The 26,116-nt window shown below is 49.0% G+C and overlaps 1 protein-coding gene across 1 annotated transcript in view; it reads right to left on the bottom strand.

Annotated features, from left to right (window-relative positions):
- Positions 1 to 26,116, bottom strand: part of WNK2 (WNK lysine deficient protein kinase 2) — a gene marked incomplete at its 5' end in the record, with an annotated part of 187,400 nt that overhangs the window by 12,052 nt on the left and 149,232 nt on the right. Inside the window, 9 exons of the mRNA XM_045294376.1 lie at positions 4,472 to 4,731; positions 6,372 to 6,416; positions 14,090 to 14,188; positions 14,982 to 15,191; positions 16,229 to 16,443; positions 21,274 to 21,962; positions 22,067 to 22,143; positions 24,429 to 24,498; positions 24,789 to 25,510. Coding sequence (XP_045150311.1) covers positions 4,472 to 4,731; positions 6,372 to 6,416; positions 14,090 to 14,188; positions 14,982 to 15,191; positions 16,229 to 16,443; positions 21,274 to 21,962; positions 22,067 to 22,143; positions 24,429 to 24,498; positions 24,789 to 25,510 — 2,387 coding nt within the window. The remainder of the gene's footprint in view (positions 1 to 4,471; positions 4,732 to 6,371; positions 6,417 to 14,089; positions 14,189 to 14,981; positions 15,192 to 16,228; positions 16,444 to 21,273; positions 21,963 to 22,066; positions 22,144 to 24,428; positions 24,499 to 24,788; positions 25,511 to 26,116) is intronic.

A 26,116-nucleotide genomic window follows, 5' to 3' on the forward strand; every position in this document is an offset into this window, starting at 1 on the left:
ATCACTGAAGACATGGGTGCTACAGTAAAGTGTGGTGAAGAAACCAGGTGGTGATGCCTGGCTATCAGAAAGAATAGTGTCTGAGGTCTTAAAGGGTTAGTCTTAAAGCAAGCAGTTTTAAGTGAGATGTCAACAAAGTTCACATGGAAGAAGCACACCAGCCTGTGCGATCCATGGATTGTAAACAATGAAATCTAAACCTGAAGGAGGGAATGGTATCAGCGCTTAAAATTGTGAACACCTTGTTGGCAGAAGGCTATGGATGACAGTGAAGGCCAAAATCCATTTGCAGGGTCCACACATGGAGTAAGCTTCCAGTGAATCCTCTCTGACCACAGTCCAGCGATGTGACTAGCCTTGCTACCGGAGAACATTGTAAAGTTGACTATGGCAGACGTAGTTAGGTTAAAATCAAATACCTAATCTTTTGCTCTCCCCTTTGCCCCATTCTAAAGTTGTTTGTTTTAATATTTTCTGTTTTCTTTCAGATTGACTTTTTGTATGTTTTATCTAGTCATTATTGTTGGTTTTTGCTTGTTTGCTTTCTGTTTCTGTTTTGTATGATTTTCTGCATAAGAAATCCAGGATAGAATTGGCTAGGGCAATGGTTCTCAACCTTTCTAATGCTGTGACCCTCTAATACAGCTCCTCATGTTGTGGTGACCCCCAATCATAAAATTATTTTCATTGCTACCTCATCACTGTAATTTTGCTACTGTTATGAATCAGGCGACCCTGGTGAAAGTGTCATCCAACCCCCAAAGAGATTGTGACCCACAGGTTGAGAACTATTGAGGGGCGGGGGATTGGATAGCTAGCAACAATGAGTAAGAGAAGAAAATTGATTGTGTTCTGAAATTGATTGTGTGAAGATTGCACAAATATTCTTAATATGATGAAATGATTAAATTGTATGATAAGTACAGTATATGCCAGTAAAACTATTTATGAAAAGTTCCAGTCTTGGAAGCCCACCAGAGCAATTCTCCCCTGTCCTATGGAGCTGTCATGATCTGAATGGATGCGATGGCAGTAAGTTTGATTTTTGAGCTTTTTGGTGTGAGAAAAATGTGGCTATTTGCTTCCATAAAGACCAGACATCCTAGGAAGCCCGTCGGCACTACTATTCTGTCCTCTGGAGTCAAAATGGTCTCAATAGCAATGAGTTTTCTTGGCTTTGCTTTTGATGATTGTAATAAATATTTGATGAGCCTGTTGCAGAAAAACTTTCAAAACAAGAAACCAAAAAGTCTATTCCTAGGGACTGCATAAAGAATTTCTTGAAATGAACTTATTAGAAGCAAGAGGAGAGGGTTATCAACTTTAAAGGAGCAACAAGCAGACTGGCAGCTTACTTTCAACAAAAATAATAATGTAATGATCACTTTTAAATGCTTAACGAAAATAACTACCAACCTAGAATCCTATACCTCGGATATAAAAGATCCTCCAAGAATGGCAATGTAATAAAGACACTTATAGACAGATAAAATCTGAGAAATGTCACTGGTAGACTTACATTAAAGGAAATCCTGAAGGAAAATCGCCCTAAGTGGGAGACTGGAGACAAGAAGGAACTATCCAAACGCTAAATAAGTAAACACATGCAAAATAATAATCATTGGATAGCAATGTATTGTGGGATTTTAAATTTATATAAAATTAAAAAATAAGTCAGGGTAGGAGAAAATGTAGTTAAAATGTTTTATGGCCCTTGGAAAAGGGATAAAAAATTGGCATAATTATTGTTAGTTGTTGTTGGGTCAGTTCCAACTCATAGTAACCTGATGTACAACCATGAAACACTGGCTAGTCTTATGACAGCCTCACAAATGTTCGTTTGAGCTCCTTGTCGCAGCCACTTGACTTTGACAATTTAAAGATAGATGTTATAACAGGTTAATCAATGATTGAATAGTGAGAGAAAAGAAAGCTTCCAAGCTAGTCATGGGAGGAAAAATAAACAACAAAACACACTTAACCAATACAAAGAAAGACGAAGTTGTTTTCTCCTGTAAAGATTTACGGTCTTGGAAATTCTATAGAGGTCACTGTAAATTGGAATCAAGCCAATGCAGTGGGAAGCCACCACTTCACAGCAAAGCAAAAATGAGAGAAAAGAAACACCAGTAGATGGGACAAATAGAAAACAAATGGTACAATGATGGACTCAAGCAAAAATACATACACACATTAAATACAAATAAACTGATATTTTAATCAAGACAAAGATTTTCAACTAGGATTAAAAAATAAAGCAAAGCCCAATTATATAAGCTGTCGAAAAAAGGCGCTTCTAAAGCATATGATATGGAATGCTTGGAGCTGAAAGACGAAAAATACACACCATATAAATAATAGCACAACACCTAGAGGTGTAGGTATAGCAACTTCAGACGGTGTCGATTTTAAGTCAGAAGGCATAAGAAATAACACTTCATAATATTAAAAGTTTGACTCACAAGGGAGAAATCATAAATTCAAACATGAATTCACCTAATAACAATTTCAAAATATATAAAACAAAAATGACAGAATTTTAATAGAACTATACAACGACAGTGGAAATTTTAACATGCCCTTTTCAATAACTGACAAAATACACAATGCACAAACACACATACAAAATCAGCAATGATAAAGTAGATCTGAACAACAGAATTAGTACAGCTGACCTGATGAGTACATGAATTTAAAGAAGGTCCATGTGGTTGGGACCCAGACAGCAAAGGAGCAGTAAGCCTAGACAGATATTTGGGTGCAGACCACGCAGGGCTGTGGTGGCTACTGTAAGGATCATGAACTGTTTTGAAGAATCCTAGGGTTTCATTAAAGAATGGATTTGAGATGAGTCAGACTGATGTAAACCTGCCTGTTAAGAGGGTTCTGCAGTAGTTAAGAAGAGAAATAAGGGTGGTTTGGGGGAGGCTAATAGAGTGGAGATGGGGATAAAGAGAGGCACTTTGATTTCTGAAGGACAGTTACAGAGACTGATATGTGGGGACGTAAAGTTAAGACCAACACATTTCAAAGGACTAAAATCATATAAAGTGTTTTTAAACACCACATTGGAATTAGTTTAAAATTACTAGCAAAAATATAATTAAACGATAACTGTACTTACTATAAAGAAGAAATTGTAGTGGACGTTACAAAACATGTTGAACTGAATGCTAATGAAAGTGCTATACATCAAAACTTTGGGATTCAGCTAAAACCATTAGAGGTAATCTCTAGCCTTCAATGCACATACTACAAAAGAAGAAAGGCCAGAGGTCAATGAGCTACACATTTCAAGAAATGTTCTAGAACAACAAAATTAACCCAAAGATAGAGGAAAAGAAATAACAAGAGATCAATCAAACATACAATAAAGAATATCATAGAAGTCCAACTGAGTTCTTTGAGAAGGTTAATGAAATTTGTAAACCACTAGCGAGACGACTTAGGAAAGAGCTAGCTAGATAAAAGGACATTTATTGCAAATCTTGCAGATTTTAAAAAGAGAAGGTATTGTGAATAACTTTATGGCAATGCATTTGAAAATATGAGTATACATAAATATAGGGGAAATGGAAGGATTACTAGAAAAGCAGAAGGCAATAAAATGGTCCTAAGAGAAAAAATCCAACAGAACTAAAATTGTAAAGAAATTGAATCTCTACTAAAAACTTTACTGTCATGGGTAAAGGATTAGAAACAAAACAAACAGCAAAATCCCAGTTATAGAAGATTCTGAGCACATGAGTTCATTAGAGAGTTTTCAACTTTTTTATAATTTGAAAATTTTCTAAATAAGAGGATATCTTCCCGCATGTAAAACAAACAAAAAATACTTCCTTAGTCCGGATGACTTCATCAATGAACTTCATTCAATAGTTTAAGAAGCTCGAACATAAATCTTACACAAATATCTCCTGAAAACCGGAAAAGGGCCTAGTCCTCCATTTAGGTTTTCAAGTTGACATAATCCTGATAGAAACAATCATTGCATTACATAACCTAAGGATATTAAGAGCAAGGAAATTATAGGTCATTTTCATTCATGAATGTGAATATAAAACCCTAAACAGATAACCAGGAGCTCAACCCTTGCCCCATATTCCCCCAGGCAGTGAAGCACATAAGTTTGAGGTTTTCCTGGGAAGGGCTGGAAATGTGTAGGCAGACAAAAGGCACAGATTAGAGGAGGCTGCATCCCAGCCTTGGACGGCCTCGGGCTGGTTCCGCAGAACCTGGGGAGGTTGACTCCCTGCCCTCCAATCTAGCATCTGTGGGAATGTGGGCAGGTCCCCTAATATTTTCTAGCTATAAAGTGGGGAAACCTAAGCCATGGGGCGACTGAGAAGAGGAGTTTGGAAAATGAGGTAAGAACTTAGCAAAACGCCTGCAGGTGGTACCCTAAGAATGCTGTGGCTGCTGCCTGTTGTTCACGCTACTCTGTGCACCCCCCTCCCCTGACCCCACTTACAGTCCGAACCTCTTTGGCTGCCGGGGTCAGGCCCACCTTGACCTCCATGTCCTGTAGCTTCTGGGTCTGCTTCAACTGGTTGAGTGACGGCTTCAGCGGTGCAGTGCCCACTGTCTTGCTGGCCCACTCATCCACTAGCTTGTGCAGGTCATCTGTGAAGGTGCCTTTTTTGTTGTTGCTGTTGTTCACCTGTGCCTGGACTTGCACGGAGGGCTGGGGGCCCAGCTCAGGGGCCGGGACCAGGCTGCTTGTGGAGGACCCTAGGGAGTCACACACAGGCCAGGGTTGGTTAAGCCACGCGTGCCTAAACCACCTGGCTAGCCCCCGTCCTCCTTACGTGATGGCAGTAATAATGGTCTCACTTAGATCAGATAACCCCTTGCTTCAAGAGGTGGTCTGGATTGAAAGGTGACACCCAGTTTTGGTCATGGTGAGGTATTTCCACGGTTGTGGATGGCCCGCCTGTGTTGCAGCTGCCTCTTTCCAGTTCACTCTGGATCCCTGGGGACTCGCGTGTGACCGGAAGCTATAGCAGGGGCGGCCCCATTGCTAAGGCTCGCTTAGTGTTTGCATCCTCAGCTATACGTTGGGCTAGCACGTGCTTGTAGAGGAGATGTAAGAATAAATCTGCACAAACAATCCCTCGCCTTAAGGGAAATGCTTTACACAGGCCAGACTAATTTGCATTCCATGAATTTTTAGCGTTTAAAAATGTGTTGTTGTTGTTATTATTGAGGATATACCCAACACAGCCTACATTGACATTCCAGTTTCTACTTGTATAACTGAGTGGCACTGACTACATTCTTCAAGGTGCAAAGACGCCCTCACCTCTCTTCTGGGTTGTGTTCCTCCATTAACATACACTCACTGTCCCAGGAGTCCTTTGTATTTTTTGAGCTGCAGTTTGTACTTTGATACCATATAGATAGTTCTTAAAAGAGCACAGTGCTCTAAGCAGGCCTCTTAAAATAATTGAGCTAGACTTTTGTTTGATTTTAAGAAGACGTCAGGGGATACTTTAGGCTTACGGTTTAAAGATTATTCCAGGGCAGTCCATGAATGTTAATGACTCCGGGTTTGGGGGCATTTAAGACACAGGTGTCCTTTTCCCTGACCAGGGCACCTGGGGACTCCGACTACTGCAGGCTGGAAGGCTACTCTGTGTGCTGCACAGCAAGGCGGCCGGAGTGGCTAGTTGATTGACTATTTCAATGACCCCAATAGGACTTGTACTGTGCCTCCTCTAGCCCCCTCACACACATAATTTCTGGTTTGCAATTTTGAATGAAAAACATTTTGACCTTTCCACATTAAAAAATATATATATATAAGCTAATGACCATCTCTTCAAACAAACGGTTTAGAAATGTAATCTACTTTAGCGGACAGCGATGGAAAAAGCATAGGTACAGACACCTAAAAATTAGTGATGAGATCTTACATGGAGTTATTTCAGCCAGAAAGGAGAAGCGGGGAAGGCGGGGAGGGGAGTGTGAGGAAGCGCACAAAAGAGAGAGGTGAGGGGCCCAAGGGATCCAGGACCGCTCTCCTCTTAGGAAGCACTCCGTTTCAGCACGCCAAGGAGATGGAACAGGACCAATTCATGACTGGGAGTCTGGATGTTCAAAAGCAGGATGAGTCTGGAAAGTGTGACGGGAAGAGACTGCAGACTTTAGGAGCCATGGGGTGCGAATGGCTGCAGGGAGCATCGGGGCAGCTGCTCCACAGGCAGAAGTCAAGCAAGTGGCTGGCAAAGGGAGGCCTGGCTGGAGCAGTCACCGTGCTGGCCGGCCCTGCCTCTGTGTTCTCAGGCGGGAGGAAGCCCCAGTGCTCTCTAGCTATCTACAGCCCATGCGATGGAGAGAATGCAAAGCAGGTAAGAAACCCAGATAGTTACTACTGCTGTGCTCTTTGCCTAGGCAGAGACGTTTCAGGGCTGACCCTGCAAGGGAAGAAAAAAACGATAGAAGACACACAGTTAGGTGGGCAGTCCATACTTTCGGGACAAGCTAGCATATTAAGCACAAGTCATCTTTATGCAAGGAAGAACAGACAAAAAGTCAGCAGTTCAGAGAGAAGAAGACACCTCCCCCAACCCCCAACCAGAAAGGACCGGGCAGCCCCGAGTTAGTGTGCAGTTAATACAAGCTTTTTTGAGGAGGAATAGATGCCAAGTTCAAGCTTTCCAAACTTCAGATTGAAGTGTTTGTCTCTAGAAGCATATTAAAAAAAAAAGAAAAGAAAAGAAAAGAAATAAAGAAAAAGGCAGATAACAATGGTTGGCTTTCAGACAGAAGGCTCTTAGGAGTCCCCCTGGTTGAGGCAGGAAAAACCCGACTGTCCCTGAGGGGCCCTGCGGGGACCAGGCGCAGGCTCTGCCGGGCTGCGGAGCCTCGTGCCGCAGTTGGTCAAGTCCAAAATGATACATTGTTTTGCAGGGTAGAGGCCAGTCCAGGGTCTTGGCGCACTGACTTACATCAGTCGGTACTGTCACCAAGGGGGGAAATGTGAGTGTTCCTTATGTTAGGTGTTCCTGCCATGTGGTCTTCAGGCCCCTTCTTGGGTGGCATTGTCATTGAGACCATTCCACCTCCGAGTGCTTGGACCACAACGGAAAGCTATGGATGTATTACTCCCCAGGGGCCCTGGTGGTATATCGGTTATGCACTGGGCTGCCAACAGCAAGGTCAGCAGTTCGAAACAATCTGCTCCACAGGAGAAAGACAAAGGTTCCTACTCCTGGGAAGATTTAGTCTCCGGAAGCCACAGGGCATTCTCCTCTGTCCTGTAGGGCCACTGTGAGTCGGAAAATGAATCCATGGCAGGGAGTCTAACTCCCCAGGTTGTCAGTTGTGGTAACTGGGTTTTTAAGCACACAGACAAGAGATGGGGTTGAATTTCTGGCAAGGACAGGCTTGGACTTTCCCCAAGGTCACCCAGCATGGCCCAGGAGCACCCAAAATCTGCTTACAAGAGCTCACCACAGCATCCGTGCATGTCTACTCCATACTTCCCCATCGAAAGGCTTTCCAAGGATGGACACTCACCCTCCACTCCCTCCTCTGGAAGAGTTTCTTGAGGAAAACCCAACACTGCAAATGCCTGTCCCATCCCACACTTTTGTAGATTTGGGGTGATGGGAGGAGCTTCCTGAGGAGATGCCAATGCTGTGAATGCCAACCACACACCACTTCAGATGTGGGGAGGGCTCACATGGTGACTATCTCTGACCCTCCACTCTATTTCCCCTCAGGTGGATGTGCGTCCTGAGGGCAGAATCGCACAGCATTGGAGACTTCCTGCCTGCCTCCCTCAGTCTGGAATGGAAAGGGCTATTTCTACCTAAGGGTAGAAAGGGCTGTTTCTTTACTGCTGGAAACGTAATAGCAACTGGTGGCATGCACCTTTATTAGCGAGGAAGGTTTTCACTTCCTGCCGTTTGGGGACTGTCAGCTCAGCTTCCTTGGGAGACTTCTTAGTACAGGGAAGAGCTGTGCTTTCTGAACCTTTATATCTAGCTTAAGCTGAGTTAGCTTTTAAAACAAGTCCATTTCTTACAATATTCTCTGTGTCTCACTCAGGGAAAAGGTAAGGGGTCTTTCAAGTGTCAATTAAAGTGCAGGACCAGGCAGGAGATAGCCAGGAATGCTGATGCTAGTGAGAAGTGGGGAGTCCTCTATTAGTCTGTGTGAGATGAGGCCCCACCAGGAATGAAGAAGAGTACTCTGGGGCTAGCTGCAGGATGGCTAGGAAGCTGTGGTTTGTATCCTATAGGCTGAGACTGTACATGAATTTTACATGGCGGGTGCCAAGGCACAGGGCTGAGTGACCACCTCCGCTCTCACTTCAGTGGTGCTGTGTCTCTTCAAGACGGCAACAGTCCTGAACTGACAGCCTAAAGACTGAGCGACTGCTTACTGCGCTGGGCCATGGAGCCCGATTGTCTGGCAGAACCAGATGCTCTGCGTTTAGCTCTAATGCCTATCAAGTTAACGGGGGACACAAAGGCAGACCAGGCCCTTCTGTGGCCTAGCTACCCAACTGAAGCCACTAGAGGGAGTCCTCGTCCATGTGTAATGCTGAGACATACACTCAACATTCTGGGGAGACTGACAGACTCAACAGGGCACCATGTTCTGTTGTTGTCAATAGAGGTGGTAATGCTCTTTCTTGTGCATAGGCTTTGGGATGACCAGGGGTATGGGCCACTGTGGCCCTGATGAGCAGGTGGCTCTATACATACAAACTATGAGGGATGCTGGCCTCTTGACACGGAGGTCAGGTATAGTTCTGTCAGGTAGTCACTGCCTACCTGGGACCAGGGGCCTTTCCACATACCAGAGCCCTACCCATCTCCAGGAAGGCCCTGAGATTACCCTGGAGCTACCCTACATTGCCTAAGCCCCGCCTTGGGCATCTCTCACCCCTTGGCAGATCCTTGCTTGAAAAGCCCCACTCTACCTGGCTCACATCCCTCCCCGGTAAGAAACCGCACAGGCTCCTGCACCATGATGTCACAAGGCAGGAATTTTAAAACAAGTCATACCAACACGAGGAACAACTTCCACTGATATTTTGGGCTTCTGGTTTCCGTGAGAAAGCCAAGATGTTTTTGCAGGGTTTCCTGCGACCCTGACCCAAAGGCCTTCACAACAAGCCACAGCCACTTCAGCCAAGCTTTCCCTGAGGGTTCAGGCAGTGGGGCTGGAGACAGCTCTTTGGAGATTTAGTAAATTCCCCAGGAGGCCTGGTGGCATAGTGGTTGTGCATTGGGCTGCTAACCCTAAGGCCAGCAGTTCAAAACCACCAGCTGCTCTGTGGGAGAAAGAACGGCCCTTCTACTGCCATAACGGCTTACCGTCTCAGAAATTCACAGGGGGCAGTTCGACCCTGGCCTATAGGGAGCTATGAGTCCGAATCAAGCAGAGAGTATGTATATTTGCACCTCTCCCGAGGCGATGGTTGGTGCCATTCCTAAAGTGAATCTTTTCTATGTCTTGTCCAGCAGATGTCTGAAGAAGACCCATCCGTCAAACAGATTTTAGGTGGTCTCATCTCTAGCTATTGGCCCCATGTGAAGCCCATAGGCCATCCAAGTCTCAAGCCACACTCTAGTGAAGTCTTGCTCCGTTCTTTGCCCTTCAGTTGGCCAGGAGAGTGGGGTCACCAGGGCAGACACAGACAGAGGCTTCTTGATGTCAACAGACAGTCCCACTCTTTCCTTGCCTGAACATCATGGCTCAACCCTTGGCTAGTTGTGCAGAGGATGTCACAGTGTATGAGTTCTCCAAACCTGGAACATTTGACTGGTCCCGGTTGCTTAGAAAGCAAGCCAGGCCCTGAGCAATTCACCACGTTTGCTTTCTATGCCTGTGTTCAGGTATTGATGAAGTTCACCCGGTGGCCAGCAAGGGGCGTCTCCTGGGAAACTGCAAGGCCAGTTTACTCCCGGCAGGTAGCTCAGGCCACCACCCTCCTCAGAGGACTGGCCCCACATTTAAGCCAAGTGTCTCCCTTGTCCATCTCCACGATGAACTAAATTCATTTCCAGCAGCTCCATTTTGACCCTGGCCTAGACAGTGGATGCCTGTTTCTGGCACCGGAGGGAAATGGTGTGTGCTGTTGCCAAAGCACCAGTTAGTGCTTCCACAGATTAAGCCACGCGGCTCTCAGGACAGTCCTGGACATTGTCATGAAGAAGTAAGTGGAGACAGGGCTTGATTCAACTCACCTAGGCACGATTTAGTACTGGATTCATGGCACATTCATCTCCCAGTGACCCCACATGGTGGTGGTCACACCTACATGCGCCAGGGCCACAAGGCATGATGAACGTCAAAGGGGGCAGGGGTCCTGTGCAGCTTCGAACCACCCCCACAGGTATCCCATCCCTCATCACACTGCACAAAGATCTCGGGAAGGCTGCTAAGATCCCTCAACTATGTGCTCTGCGACCATTTCAGGAAGGTTAGATACTGCTCAGAGGTGAAAACAAGAGGGAAGCTGAGATGGATGGGGATAAGCAAGAAGGTCCTGGAGCACTAAACGCCCCCAGGGACAGGATGTGGAGGCTTGCTGTTGCAGTGCTGTAGTTATCTGCTGTCCAGCCAGCTTCCAAGGTGCAAGAGAATAAAGCAATCCTGTCCAGTCCTGTGCCATCCCCATGAGGGACTGTACATCAGACTCTTGTGATGCATAGGGTTTTCATGGGCTGATTGTCAGAAACAGCTCCCCGGCTTTTCTCCTTTGTCTGGTCGCTTTGCTGGAACCTGTTTAGCATCCTAGCAACACATACATCTCCCCAGCAGGTGGGTGGTGTCCATGATGCTGCCGATAGACATGTGCCACATGAAACGCTTCCCACGCGGGAGGAAAGACATCACTGTTGACTTCTGGTTCAATGAGATAAAGTGAAGGGAGGCCAGAGGGGCTGGACAACAGATTCTGATGGATACTAACAACCCAGGATTCCATGTTGCTCCTTTTAGGTCACTTTTCCCGAGATCTTCAGGACCCTGTGTTCTCCTGACTAACCCTGTGTAACCACTGGGCAGGGATCTTGTATCATCAGTGTTCATGGTCATGTGGCACATGTGCACGAGGTCGAGGGCAGAGAGAAGCAGGCTGCAAGGTTTCTGTCGCCCAGTGAAGTCTGTGTCTTTCCCAGGGACTGTCCTGCCTGTTGCGCACAACATTCCCAGACACAGTGACTGCCCTCCAGGCGCTCCGCTTCATGGAGAGAGGAAAGTGGTCATGCTGTCTAAAATGCCTCCTCCTGGTCAGCATGGTCTGGCTCCAAGGGCCTCCACACCAAGGAACGTCCCAGAATTGTCTGATAATCTGATGTAGCTCCACACTGGGCACAGAGGCTCCTGGCAACCCTAGCTTTCTCAGCCCCAGCCTTGATTCCCCTGTCCAAGATGTTTCATCTCTGCGCTTCCTAGAACCATGAGCTTTCTAGACTTCAGAGTTAAAACCATTTCCTTGAATGGTGTCTATTCTCTTTCAGGAAGCAGGGGTGCCACAAATCAAGGTAATTAAATGAAAATGGGATACATATACATATATCCCATTTTCATTTAACTACCTTGAGAGTATCTATCTCTCTATCTCAAGGTAGTTAAATGAATACACACATACAAAGTTATATATATATATACACATACAAAGCCCTGCCATTGAGTTGATCCTGACTCATAGGATAGGTAGGATAGGTCGAACTGCCCATGTGAGTTCCTGAGACTGTAACTTTGGAGCTGTCAGCTTAGCCCCATTCTTCATGGTCATCTTCAGTCTTCTGAAGTGTCAAGGCCACAGTCCCCTTCGCTTGAAGCCCAGTCCTTGACAGGGTTAGCCTAGGAGTGAGCATAGAGCACTCAATGAAAGTCCTTGACTTCCAGAGCACATAGGTCTGGTGCCATGGTACTGTTCGGGAATCAGTTCTGGGAACACAAGGGAGTCCAAGCCACTTCCCAGTGGAGCAGCAGAGTTAGGGGAGGAGGCCTCAGACTATGGGCCAAGTTTGCATACTCTCTGAGTCCACAAAGCTGCACAGAAGAGGCGCCCAGGGCAAGGACACAACCAGAGAAGAACAACTCAACCACAACCTGCCTAGAAGAGGTAGGGCTGGGAACACCAGCAACAGCATCTGAGCACTGTAACCAAGCCAATGACTGCCTGCCAGTCCAGGAAGTGTGCAGGGCCCGCCGCCCGAGCGGTGCCCTCATCGGGGCCCAGACCTGCCTGGGGCTCCTAAGCCTTGCTTTCCCTCTTTTCTTCCTGTCCACAGAGAAAAGAGTGAGTCTTTTGCCTATGCCTGGCTCAATTAATACATTTTTAAAAATCTCAGAATGATCATGAATGGTAAATTAATGAAAACCCTTCACCACAGTACGAGTGAGTGGCAAGGTAGAGTGACTACAATCTCAGCAGTGTGTCGTGCGACTTCTGCTGGTGCTGTCACCCAGTTTCTAGGAACACGCCTGTCTGCTTTGCTTTGCTTCCCATAAGGCCTAGGAGCCCCCAGCAGTGAAAGCAGGCACTGTCTGCCCTGCAGATGTCACGGTCCCAGGGCCCACAAGACCTGCGATCCCCCCAAGGAGGCCGGCACTCACAGCCCCTGGGAAGGACACGTACATGTTAGGTGGGTGAGCAGGGGCGCTGGGCCAGGTCCATGAAGCAGAGGGGCTTCCAGAGAACCTTGTAACTGAGAGTCTCTCCATTCCTTCCCACAACTCCGCTAACCATCGACCGAAGGCTGCTAGCGTGGGACACCCAACTCAGTGGGTAAGAAGCCATTCGTCGCAACGTGGAAATGCTGCAGCGTATGAACTCTTTCTAAGTGGTCCTTGTGCCTTTGATCTGTCTGGCCTGGAGGATGATGAGCCACGTGGACTCAGATGGGGTGGCCAGGTGGATGTGAATGCACACTTGACTTATGGGTGTCTGCTGTGGACATGGCCTCTGGGTCCCCACAAGGACAATGTATCTTTATTGTACAAGCAAAAAGCCATGCGCCCCAAACCCGCATGTCCATCTGATTGAAAAGCTTATTTTTCTCTGTTTAAAAATAAAAACCTGAAAACGCTACCATTTTGGATTAGTTTGCCAATCATTCTGAGGGTTAAAAAGGAACAGCACAGCTGGGAATGGCCCCATGTAGGGGCACCATTGCTTAACATGGAATAACGGGGATGTTGCAAAGTGTCTGAAGAAGATGGGAAGTGGGTGTAAGGAAGAGATTTAAGGAACTGCTGCATTGACTTCTTCTCTGAGGTCACATGAGGTCATAGGAAAATACACTGAGTGAAGTGCTCCAGCTAGAAGACTCGGGGATGGGGCAGAGGGCCAGAATTCCTCGGTAGGAAGAGCCATGGCTCTCGGTTGGCAATCACCTCTTTTAGGGTTGGAGGGCGCGGGAGGCAACCCAGAGGGCAGGCAGGGAGTCAGATCTCCAATCAGGGCAGAAGCAGGCATTCTAGGACGTTCTAGCTGGAGCACCGTCCCCTCAGCATTCCCACATGCAGGAAGTGGGGCAATAGGGAGAAACAGTACTGTAAGTTGTTGTAATACAGCCCTGGTACAGAAGTTATACCCTCCAGTGACCTTCTAGAATTGTATCGGCTTGCTACATGCATGTCTTCATAGTCCAAACATGTGTGAAAAACACCATGCGTCTAGAGATGGTTGGGGTTGTCTTTTTGTTGTCGCTGGAACTGGGGACAGCGGACATGTATATTTGCCACAATTGCAACAGGAAAAAAATAAAATAAAACTACGTCCAACATAAAAAAAATGGAAAAAATGAGTGACAAAATACAAAGGGCCTTGGTAGGTCTGAGAGATGGAGTGCCCTGGCCAAGAGGCAGGGTGTTTGCACGTGCTCTGGTGCCCAGACACGGGTAGAAGCATGCACACACGTCTCTGTCGACAGAAAGAAAGCCATCATCCAAAGGATGAGGCTTGGGACTGTTCCGTTTGAGAGTGATGAGTGAGCTTCATGGGGAAAGGGCGAGGGGGGGCACCTGCCAAACGCATCAAAGGTGCCAATGAAGATAGAAAGGGGGAGAAACCAAGGGATAGGAGGTGATAAAATACAAAAGAACAAATACAGACAGATGGACAAAGACACAGGTCCACTGAGGAATCGGGCACGAGGTTTGCTACTAGATTTATAGGCCACTCTCTCAGACGTTTGGTGGGCAACCGTCCAGCCTGCAAATGAATATAAAGGGAAGAAAACAAAGAGACACTCATCAAGTATAAGTCACTGCGACTCTACGTCCTACCACACCACCAGTCACATCAGCTGTGTTACTTAACCTCCAGGGCTGCACCTAGCTCAGCCCAGAGGACCAAAGCCCCTGACCACATAATGGGAAGGAGGCAACAGTAGGAGCACAAGAGAAGCAAGCTCCCCGAGGTGAGGTGGGGTGGGGTGGGTGGCACCTGCATCAGAATCACAAAGTTTTCTTTGGATAGAGGTGGTGAAGAGAGTGGGTGAGCACTTTATCAAGCAGCTGCAATCACCCATGGCAGCGCTGAAGAGAGAGCATTTCCATCTCAAGGTTAATCTCCCGCCTCAACCACCTGGCCTTCCTACAAGCCACCTTCCTGAGCAGAAGGCCCAGGTGTTTAAAACTCGGCTGGCTCCACTCCGGGGATGGTCAGGGTCGGTGAGCCAGGGACAAGCAACAGTCGCAACCAAAGGGAGTGGTGCTCTGCCTGACTCCCCTAGCTGACTCCTCTCCTGGTCATTCGGCACGACCTCAGGGTCCTGGGGGCTCCCCGGGGCCCATGCTAGCCAAGCATGGCCTCCCTTGGAGCCCCTCATAACAAGAATGGGTGATCGTTGGGCAGCAACATTCTTTGTGTTCAAAGGAGAGTTTCGGGGGTCACTCAGCAGACTAGATGCATCCCTATCTTCCTCTATACACTGGTGCACTCCTGGGGACACCACTGACGCCCTGGGCTAGAACATGCTGGAGAGGGGAAAGCTGGGAATCACCTTGGCCAGGCGCTCCGACTCCATCACTGGCTAAGCCGGAGCAGATGTCGGAAGACAGGGAGGCTCTCACGGAGCAGGGCTGCTGGGTGTGGACTGCCTTGCCACCTGGGTCTGGAGCCGGGGGCACCGCTGGGCTTTCTGCAGCAGGCCCTGCTCCCCCTTGGGTGGGGTCCTTAGCAGGAGGGCCTCTGCTGCAGTCTGACAAATGACCTGGGCGAGGAGAGAGGGTGACAGGCACGATGAGGCACCACTGGCGGGAGAGCCAGGGCAGTGCTGGTCTTTGGCCCCCTGCTGTTTGCTGGGTGACCTTGGGGAAGCTGTCTTGTCCTTGGGCCGCCGAGTCCCCAACATCCAATGGGCACGCAGCCCCATCCCCTCGGTGCAGTGTTGGGAAGATGAGAAGAGTGGTCACAGTCTCCCCACCAGTCACAATTCTGCAGTCAGAAATTCTGATTCTGTGAGAAATTCTCATTCTGTGATTTGCTGTCGTTTGCACGGAGATGCAAAGTGGGCCTGTGTGTGCCATCTCTTGGTCCCCCTGCTAGCTGCAGAGCCGGTCCTGAGGAGAACTGGCACCTAAGTGACAACCCTCACGCATTCCTGGGCGTGCTGACTACACACTCCCAGCAACACAGACAGAAGGGCTTGGCACAAGAGCGCTGCGAACTGCCCCTCAGTGGCTTGGGCTCCTGTACCCAGTATCAGCAGAGTCCTGGCACTGCTGCCAGCAGAGCAGGAGTAGCCACAGGCGAGCTTAGGAGACCCCTGAAATATTAGATGCTGGTCTCTTGCGGCTTGGAGGACAGGCCAGCGGACTTACTCGTGGGTTGTCATCACACAGAGAGCTGAAGCTCCTCACTCATCATCCTACCTATCTCAGGGCCCTCAGACACAGACCACTGGAATGAAGGCAGAGGAAGAGGTCTGACCTCGGTTCTGTCCCACAGGAGTGAGCAGCAGGGGGTCCAGCTCTGCAGAAACCATGCAGACTGGTCTCTGCCTTTTACAAACCTCTCTCTCTCCACACAGAGACGAGGCCCCGGCCTGCCCCGACCTACAATGTCTCTTTCAGCTAGAAGAAAAGGAAACTTGGGAAGAAGCCTCCGATCCTCTCCCAGGGCCTGGAGAATGCCACAGCCACTCTGTGCCTCCTTTCCCAGGCTCACTGGGGTGCCACACATCACCTCCCAGGAAGCATTTCTACCCAGCCCTGCCCCACAGGCCAGCCAAGAGGAAGCCATGCCGACCTGTGCTGGATGCCACGACCTTGAGCTGCTGTACCAGGGGGTTGAGTAGCTTCCCCGCCTTCAGTTTGCCCTTGCTGGTTTTTCTCCGGCGGCCAGTAGGGGGTGCTGTGTGGAACAGACCCACATTGGGGGGCAGCGGCTTGCCCAGGCGGCGGTAGAGGGCCTCGATTTCCTGCTTTTGCTGGGTCTGCAGCTCTGAAATCTCCTTTAGGTGCCTGGAGGAGGAAGCAGGAAGAGAGAGGCCGGCAGGCAGGCAGGTTTCCCCAGTCACCCCTTTAAAATTTAAACCTTTCCACAAAAACTAGCTGTAAAGTCAGGGTAAGGGTGGGCAGAGGAGTGGTGGGCAGCCTTTCCATGAATCTTTCCAGTACACTGAAAGCAAACTGAATCGCAACCTCCACGCTGTGCCCACCCCCCCCACCCCACCCCTTCAAACACCCCGAATTGTCACCACTGCCATTGTTTTTTAATGGAGGAAGAATTGACGTTTATATTCATGCTTAGCATAAAAGCCCAAGATAGTAACAGGCATGAAGTGTGAAATCTCCCATACGGCCTGTGGTGCTGTGAGCTCCCATGTATGCCCTCTGGACCTTTGCTTTTGGAAACGGACCTCTACAGGTTTTATAAGTTGTTGCTTGCCTGTGAGAGTCTGGTATTTTGCCGGCTTTGGCAAGTCTTTGGCAATGGCAAAGGAACAGAGGTGGACTGGCCTATAAAAGCCATAGAACATTGAGCCTTAGATGTGGGTGGGGCTTCCAAGTTCCTGAGGGTTAAGAGGGATGTTGTGGCCTTTGGACACAGAAGCTCTGCGCTGGAAACCCTCCCAGGCCTGGTTAAGAGTGGTGTAAGGAGTAGCAGAGCTACACAGAAATGGAGCAGAACTGTCAGCTGCACTTAGGGATTGTTTAGCGGAGAAAACACAGCCAAGTTGTCCTGGCTGGCAGAAAGACGGTTGAATAGTTGTGCCAGCCCTGGTACTCTGTTCCAGGGGTTGTTGGGGAGTATTTCGTGGTTGAAGAGTTTCCTGCTTGGTGAGAGTGAACACCTGTTTTGGGGAGAGTGAGTGTGCTCCCTTGAGATGTTGAGGCTAGTGGGTATCCAATGAAACGGGACCCAGAAACACCATGTAGTTAGTACCTCAGTGCTCCCTTACATTAATAATATGACAGGTTTTCATCTCCTAGGCAAGGATCTGCTCTTATAAGAAATGATACAGGAAAATTCCCCCAGCACCAATCCCCATGCTCAGTGTAAACAGAGCTCAGACAATTAAGAAATCAATCTGCACAAAGCAACAATGAACACATTGCAGCTTGCTGTTGAACTATACTTGCAAAAAAAACCCCATTATCAACAGTACCTTAAATTCTATGTCATTGGATAAATTATTGATGTTATCAATGCAATCGTCTTATACCCCAAGGGGATGTTTGCCAATGTTTTCCTTTTTTGTTTCTTTGGTTTTCTATTTTTCTGCCTTTTGTTAGTTGGTTGGTTTTTGTTTTTGTCATAATAAGACAGCCAAAGGGAACCGGAGTTGTTCTTTACCCAAGACCAACAAATCGATTCTGGGCTCCTGTTTAATTCCAGCCCATGTAAGAACAGTTAGTTCTTACAACATGGCCCTGCTCAATGTTAAACTTCATAGAGAGGTCACTGAGGATAAAGGTGCTACAGCGAAGTGTGGTGAAGAAAGCAGATGGTGTCCGGCTATCAGCTGGTATAGTGTCTGGTGTCTTACGGCTTGTATGCAAACAAACCTCCGTATAAGTGAGCCTTCTACTAGGTCCACATTGAATGAGCACACCAACTTGTGTGATCCAAAGATGACAATAACAAAATCCAAATATGATGAAGGGGAAAATATCAGAGCTTAAATTATGAGCACCCAATTTGCACAAAGCTAAGGAGGAAGTGGGAACCCAAAATCCTTCTGCAGAGTAGCAAGTCAGATTTAGCCCCTGGCAAATCCTCTATCCACAGACGAAGGACTCAAACAGCTTCCCACTCAAGCAGAGATTATTGCAAACTTGATTATGGTAGATTGAACCACGGTATAATAGGATACTTGGTCCGCTGACCTCCCTCTTGACCCAACATATATTTGCTCTAGGCTCAAGTATTCCTTACATGTTTCATGACAGGAATTTCTTCTCTGGCTTTTCAAATAATGATGGTCATCTTTTCTTTCCTACTCTTTATTTTTATCTTTATATTATTATGATTTTCTTCTTGTCATTTTGTTTTGGTTTTTTTTTCTTATTGTTTGTGTTGGGCTTCCCAGTTTGTGAAGCACAGGCGGAGTGGATGTGTGGAAACAATACCTGATCCAATGGCTTATGGGAGAAGTGGGGGTGTACGGAGTGGGGAGGGTGAGGGGATTTGGAGAGCAAACAATGAATGTGGGAGGAGGGAGGGAGCATTAGAACTGATTGTGATGATGGATATACAATTCTTTCAAAAAGCGATTTAACTATGGAAGTGTATGACATGTGAATACTATATAAAGAAAACTACTAAAATTAAAATAAAATAAAGATGCTGAGACTATTAGCTAGGGCCTCAGTTGGGACCCCTCCTGGACTTCAATGTCTACCTATAACCTTCAATTATAGCTTTTTCTGTTTCAGGAAAACTTCTGTCCTTGCTAGGATGGAGTTTCTAGTGAGCTCTGTGAGGTATGGTTATTCCATACCTAAGGGGAGTAGTTAGGGTGGGGGTATCGGGTTGACCTAGCCCGAGGGTGCTTCGGTGGCTGGGGTCAGATGGCCACACAGCTCTCAGCTTGGGGGCGGTAAATCCTGTAAGTCCTGAGCTTCTCTGTTAAGGTCAGGATACCAGATGTTTTTCATGGAAGAAAGTTGTGACTTCATTTACAATATCTTCCAGGTTTGTTTTAGGGAAATAACTTTCTTAAGCAAGATAGAAACAAAACCAAAACTCCCCCCTAAACCTTGAGTGGCTTTCTCTGCAAATGCCCGGGCAACCAGGAGAACATTGTTGCTTCTGATGGGTTTTAGGAAAGTGTCTGCTTTTCAAGACCGTGAGCTGTGCACCCGTGGGGGATACGGGATCGATCGAGCATCTGATTGAGAATAACTTCAGAGCAGAGCTCCATTTTAAGGTGTGTGTTCCCCAAAGCCCAGCCTGGCTACTGCTTCCTTCCTTCCACCCTCCCTCAGCAATCGTGCTCGGGAGCATGGCAGCACAGTTGCGACTCTGGGAGCCGCTCCTCTGCTCCCTCTGAGCTGGGCCCTTGCCTGCTCTCAAGGTGCAGGGCCTGCAGTCTGCCGTGGTGCTTCTCAAAGCAAAGGGCTGGACCGAGTGCCAGCTTTCTGGGAGCTCGGAAAAAAACACATGGACTCTGGTCGGATCTTCTTCCTGCAGCAGCTGCTCTGGGATGAGGCCCGGCAATCTGTGTTTGAGGGTCTCCAGGGGGCTCAAATACATGCCGAGGCTTGAGAACCACTATCTCCAGTTGGATGTAACCGGGCCTTCTAAATTTAAATTCAAAATGCTCTTCACCCCTTTCACGGGCTCGATGGGTTCCAGGACTGTAAGAAAAAGCTGGGGCTTACTCATGCTGGCCTCGTTTCCTCTTGTTCCTGCCTACAGGGATCACTGCCTCTTCGTTTCAAGGGCCCCTTGGAGTGACTTTTTCCCACTCCTGTGTTCCCATTTCACCCAGGCTTCCCGGCTGGGCAGACCATCCACCCCACCTGTGTACAAAGGCATCTGCTGTGAATTTTCTCACATCCTGACTCTTCTGCATCCTTTGTCCTTGTGGCAGTCAGCACAGCCGCGGCCCAGCGTTCAGACCTACTCTTGGACTGCGTCCCTGCTCCTGCTATACCAGCTGAGCCCAGGGAGACAAGCCCACATGAAGCCCATGGCAGGAGTGGGGAAGGTGGCGCTCAGAGTATTGGCAAAGCCCTTGCCTTAGCCATGGGAGTTTCCAAGTGGTGCCTACTGGGGAACTCCTACTGATCCTCCTGCCAGACCACACCAGGCCTTTCTGAGCACCTCTGAGACAACGTTCATGCATATCCAGCACTTTCTTCTTGTAATCTCTGGTATCTACAGCTTGTCACGGCCCACCACCCCCCGCCCCTTGGTCTTGGTGTAGCCCTAGGACAAGGGAGCACACTTAGATATCCGTAACAGAGGGTTCGTGGGCAGAGAGAGCAGGGTAGTAGTGGTTCAGCGCTGGAATCACCACCTTCCATGCAGGGGGTCGAGTCGCATCCAGTGCACCTCATCTGCAGCCACCAACCACCTGGCTGTCAGTGGGGGGTTTCATCCTAGGATGCTAAAGAGATTTCAGCAGGGCTTTCAGAACAGGAAGAAAGGCCTGGTGACCTACTGCCAACGATCAGCCAATGAAAACTCTATGGGTCACAACAGTGCAGTCCCATTGTGCTGGAGGTCACCAGGATTTAGCTTCAACTCCATGGCAGCGAACACGTGAGAGGAGCAAAGGATGTTTGACTCCAAGCGGCCACCTGCTAGGAAGGAGGAGTTAGGAACCAGATCTTCGATTTGTGGCGGTTTTTGAGCCCAAAGGACATCCAGGTCAAAACCCCTCTATCCTGAAAGATGCTTGGCTGTTCTCTCACTGGAAAATTCAGGATCCATCCTATCTCAGCACCTGCCTCTTGCCCCTAGGTAAAGTTCAGGAGTATCTATACTTTTTGAACCCTGGACCATAGCGAGGTTGGGATAAATAGGTGCCGAGTGAAAGTATGAGGGCAAGGAAGGTTGATGTGGAAGTAGCACTCTAGACTTTACAGCAGAGGGTGGGGACAGAAAGGACTGGGTCCAGCAGGAAGGCATAGCGAGGAGACAAGGGACCGCCCAGCAGAGAGAGAACTTCCAGCCAGCCTCGGAAGGACCCAAGTCATCCTGGGTCCTTCCCCTGCTGTTCACATCCCTTAACTCCACTGGAAAAGACTCGCCCTGGTTTTACCTAGCCCTGCCCACCATGCCTCCCTCATACCATGCAGCTCCAGCCGCACCTACTCATGCCCTGTCTATACACGTACTTCTCACGCAGGCTCTGCAGCTCCTTCTTTATGTCAGCATCCTCGAACTCTGAGTCATTGTCGCTGCTGATGTAGGATGACTGGGAGTGAAACGAGGTGACGCTGATGGTAGGGACCTTTATGCTGGGACGGCTCGGTGTGTCTGGGCCCAGTGAGCCCGTCCTTGAGGATCGATGCAGGAAGGCACTGGCCTTCTTGACGAAATCACTAGCCACACTGTTGCTGCTGGGTAGGGAGGCTTGCTTCTGTACTGGGGGCCTCTTCCGCGGGCTCTCATCCCCGGAGTCGCTGGACATAGGCTCTCCGGTACCAATCTCAATAGAGGAGGCCGTCTGCACGCGCCGCACCACCAGTTTCACTTCGGGACTGGTAGGCAGCATGTCCAGGTAGACGTCAGGTGGGGCTGAGTAGCGCAGGCTGTGAGGCGAGGCCATGGTCCACTCGTCCTGCATGCTGACTACTGAGAAACGGCCCACGGTTTTGGCTGGTGAGCTGATGCTCTGCTGCCCCGGGCGCTTCCATGGGGAGCCTGAGTCCAAGGAGCCATGGGTCCGAGGGTGGCCAGCCTCAACCTCCGTGGCTAGTGTTCCAGTGGCGTGTGGTGTGGGCTCCATCAAGGTCTCCCTGGGGGTCTTGTTGGGCCAGTCTGTGGACTCCAAATGCACGGGGGGCCCCAAAGCCGCGGTCTCCTTGAGAGCAAGCCAGGAAGGAAAAGATCGAAGGTAAGCAGTAGGAGGAGGCAGGTCTCAGTGATTCCTCTGGAGGTTTCTCCCGAGAACATGCCTTCGCTTACCTGGAGCGGGGTGGGCACAGAGGTCAGGTCCAGCGCTGCCCATTTGCCAGGACCCTGGGTGCTGCTGAGGGATAGCTCTGTGCATGAAGACCAAGAACATTACTCAGGGGGAGAGGGGAGTAAGGGCGGAAAAGGCCTGAATGGGATACCAGCATGCTGGACTGCCGGGCAGGGGCTGCTGGTACCACGGCGGTTATGGAAATGAAGCTTTCCTGCAATGCCTTCGTCCCGGGGCACTTAGAGCAGGGCTACTTCATAGAATGTAGATGACGGCCTCCGTGTTCTGATCTCGAGAGTGGGGGTAAACTAGTGACCCCACGTGTGTCAGAGACGACCTGTATTCCCTAGGGTTTTCAAGGGCTGAGTTTTAAGAAGTAGATCACCAGGGCTTTCTCCCAAGTTATCTCTAGGTAGTCTCAAATCACCAACATCTGGTCTAGCAGCAGAGTGCACTAACCATGTGCACCATCCAGGGGCTCCCAGAGGGGCAGCGTGACATGGTAATTTTTAATTCACGTCCCTAATGTCTGCAGTGGTTAAAGTGATCCGCTGCTCATCAGGAGGCTAGCCAATGGAGCCCACCAGTCACTTCACTCGAGAAAGATGTGGCAGGCTGCTTCCTTAAAGATGTACAGCCTTGGAGACTCTTGTGAAAGCAGTCCCACTCTGTCCTAGAGGGTAAATCAACTCGATGGTAGAGGGTTTGGCTTTGACCCAGTGTCCTCTGCAGAGCGAACAATCAGAAAGAGTCGGGGGTGGGAGCTCTGGAGCAGCTGAGACCCTCACAGGGCAGAGACTGGTGACCAAGGGCGCATTGCCACAGTGCCCGGGGGGAGGAAGGGGTGGCACAGGAAGTAGGGGCCGGCCTACGGCTTCGATGGAGCTGCCTGCGATGCCGGGAGGGTTCGCTGAAGGCCCTGCTGGAGGCACGTCTCTTGTTCATAAGCCTACTGTGAGAGCCTCGACCTCAAACCAGATCCTTGGTGAGATTCAATCCAAATCCCTGTCATGTATCTCACACTTGTAGGCAACGCTTGACTCTTATTTCCAGACAGCTCAGCGTGCCAGAAAAAGCTCACCCATTTTGAACTAGAATCGGTCTCTTCAGCACTCCTGCCCTCGGCCTGCCCTCTGAGCGGTGTGCTTGTGGGAATGGCTTGCCTACTGAACCTCCATGAAGTTCATTTTCTTTGTGTGAGAGATCAGAATGGGACAGGAAGGCAGTCTAGCATAGTGCAGGCTCCAGTAGGACCCCTGGAGATGATTCCTCCTCTTTGTCCTCTTGCAAGGCGTTTTTGAGTTTTTCCTCCAGTCCCTCATGTCCTTAGGCTAAACACTGCAGTCTCTGGTCCTCAAGCACGGATCAGCTTTGAGCCCATCCCCCAGACCCTCTCAGAATATGGCTTCTGGAGGAGGAGGCAGCAGCCAGGGGATCAGTCCTTGCTATGTAAACACAGCCCAAGCATGGGGATCTGCAATTCACACCCAGATTCCTGCCACAGACTCCCTTAGGTTGGTGCTGACTTTCAGCTCACCAATCAATGTCTCCACCACCCCCCCCAAAAAAAATTCCAGACTGAGAAGGAACACCACACTTCAAAATGTCAGATGAGCTCCCATGGGCTGGAGACATGGGATATGCAGATCACGGAATGTGAACCCATGCAAAAAGTTTCCACAGACACTCAAAATATCCACCCTTGGAGTGACAGCAATTGAAGTCCTGCTTCCAGGATCCTTGCAGATGGCCCCAGCCCCCTGCAGCTTCATCTAGCTCAGCATTTCCCCATATGGGCAATACAGCCCCCTGGTGCCCCAGGGAGACTGCTAAAGCAGATACCTACACTTTATCCTGGATTATGGGTTATAGTACCAGAGGTTTTCATTGCCAGGGAGGCATTGAATAATAAATATATATATTTTTTTCTGTAAAGGTGGCAGTAGGACAAACAAGTTTGGGAACCTACGATCTAGCTGCTAGAAGCCTACGCCCCACTCTATCCAACATATATCAGAACCCTGGGATTTTGAAGGAATAAGGAAAAGCAAGCAATGGGAATATTTAAAACATTCATTCATCAGGAAGTGCAGGAAGGCCAAAACACAGCTCTCAACAATGTCCTAACTGTCCAGTAAGGGTTCTTATTTATTCAGTGGACAGAAGATTCTCCCTCTTGTATGCGTGTGAACACTTGCTTTATTGTAGAACTCAATGGGTTTTCATTAGAATCATAATGACTTCTGCCACGTTTCAAAAAGGCAGTGTCTCTACATGACAGGCGGTACTTGGGAAACAGCATTAAGGGTTGGCGGCTCCCCTGTGAACCTGCCCAGACAAACTCATGGAGCGCAATTTCAATACCTGTTCCTGGAGAAGTCTGCTCCTGCTCCAGCACACTCACTTGCTCTGGTGCCATTTCCGACTTTTCCTGCTTCAGGAAGCAACGGGGAAAAGAAAACAGCATGCGTCTCACTTGCTAATATCTTTAGAAGCGAACTTATGCATCCTTTTCTTCCCATAGCTTCTAAAGGCTGGCCTCCACCCCATCCTGGTCTATATCTTTAGATGTCCTGCCCTACAACTGGCATTTGCTGCAAGTTCTTGTGAGCAAGCAGGCCAGTAGGGGTAGCAATGGGACCCTGGGGTGGTCAGTGGGGATTTCTTAGCTTCTCAGGCTCTTCCACTTCCCCACCCCGCAGCCAGGTGCACACTGCCACTCACCAATGGCTGGGGCAGCAGAGCAGGCCCTGGGAGCATGTCAGCAGGTACTGAGGGGGGCGTATCCAGCATGAAGTCTCTGTCTCCGAGCTCCACCGGGGTCCCCGCTGAGGCAGAAGATGTGGGGATGTGTTCCTGGTAGAGCAGGGTGCGCAGCTTCTCGTCCAGGCTCCTTATCGTGTTGTCCACAAAGCCCACCCTGGGGGGCGGCCCTTCCCCATCAGATTCCAAGGCCGCAGGGAGCTGGGCAGGGGCGGCAGGCCCTAGTGGGGGACTAGAGAGCTGGGAGGTGGCAAGGCTTGGAGGGCTAGGCTCAGACACTAAGGTTGGCAGGGGTTCCCCCTGAGCACTGGCTTCCAGGACTGAGGTTAAATCTTCCAGATGTTGGGCACAGGGTTCTTGGCTGGTGCCAAGGGCCTGTGCAGCATGCTGAATATCAAGGGTGTCCATAACTGTTGAGGGCATTTCCTGCTCTCTGCCTGGCCCTTGAGAGGTCCCAGCACTCCTTGCCTGGATAGAAGTCTCTGTTGCTGGCTCTGACATAGTGGTGGGTGCTGGCACCACCAGGCCTTGCGGAGAGTCAGTTATGGGCAGGGAAGAAGGTAGCACAGTGGGGAGTGCTGTGCTGGGGGATTCGCTGAGGCAGGTATGGTTCAGAAGCTGGGGGCCAGTTGGAAGGCTGGGTGGTTCCCTTGAGGACGGCTGGTCTGCACAGGGAATTGGATCTGGGTGCAAAAGAAACATACCTTTGTGGCAGCCTTTTCTGGGTATCTTCCCTTCTTGGGCCCCAAAGATGTCTTTTATGATCTGACCATGACCCCAGAACACAATGCTTTCTGTGGGTAATTTGAGTGGTCTTTTCGTCTCACCTACAGAGCTCTGGTTCAATATTATTCCTTTCGGCTGAACTAGTGCCACCATTCCTCCTTCTGCCCCCCCCCCCCATTGGTTTTTCCCATAACACTGAACTTGCAGATAAAATCTGCTACCTGTGGTCTGTCTTTCTACACCCACACCACTACAAAGTAAAGGCCACAAAAACATGGCTGTTTGACTGAGGTCTTAAAAACTTGTGAGTAGTCATCTAAGGTGTGATTATCATTGGTCCTCCCCCCTTTCTGTAGAAAAGAAGAGTGAAGAAAACAAGTCAAATATACATAGACAATTAGTCCAAAAGACTCAGAGCTCAGTCTACTTGACTTTGAGACCAGAAGAACTAGATGGTGCTCAGCTACTACTGCTGAGTATTCTTTCAGAATCACCATAGAAGGTTCTGGAGATAGAGCGATAATAAAAAATTTGGATCCAAACTCAAAATGATGTCCCCCCCC

Source organism: Echinops telfairi, unplaced genomic scaffold, assembly GCF_000313985.2.
Source record: "Echinops telfairi isolate 266 unplaced genomic scaffold, ASM31398v2 ScPeMD7_1;HRSCAF=3_0, whole genome shotgun sequence".
In the NCBI taxonomy this organism is placed as follows: domain Eukaryota; kingdom Metazoa; phylum Chordata; class Mammalia; order Afrosoricida; family Tenrecidae; genus Echinops; species Echinops telfairi.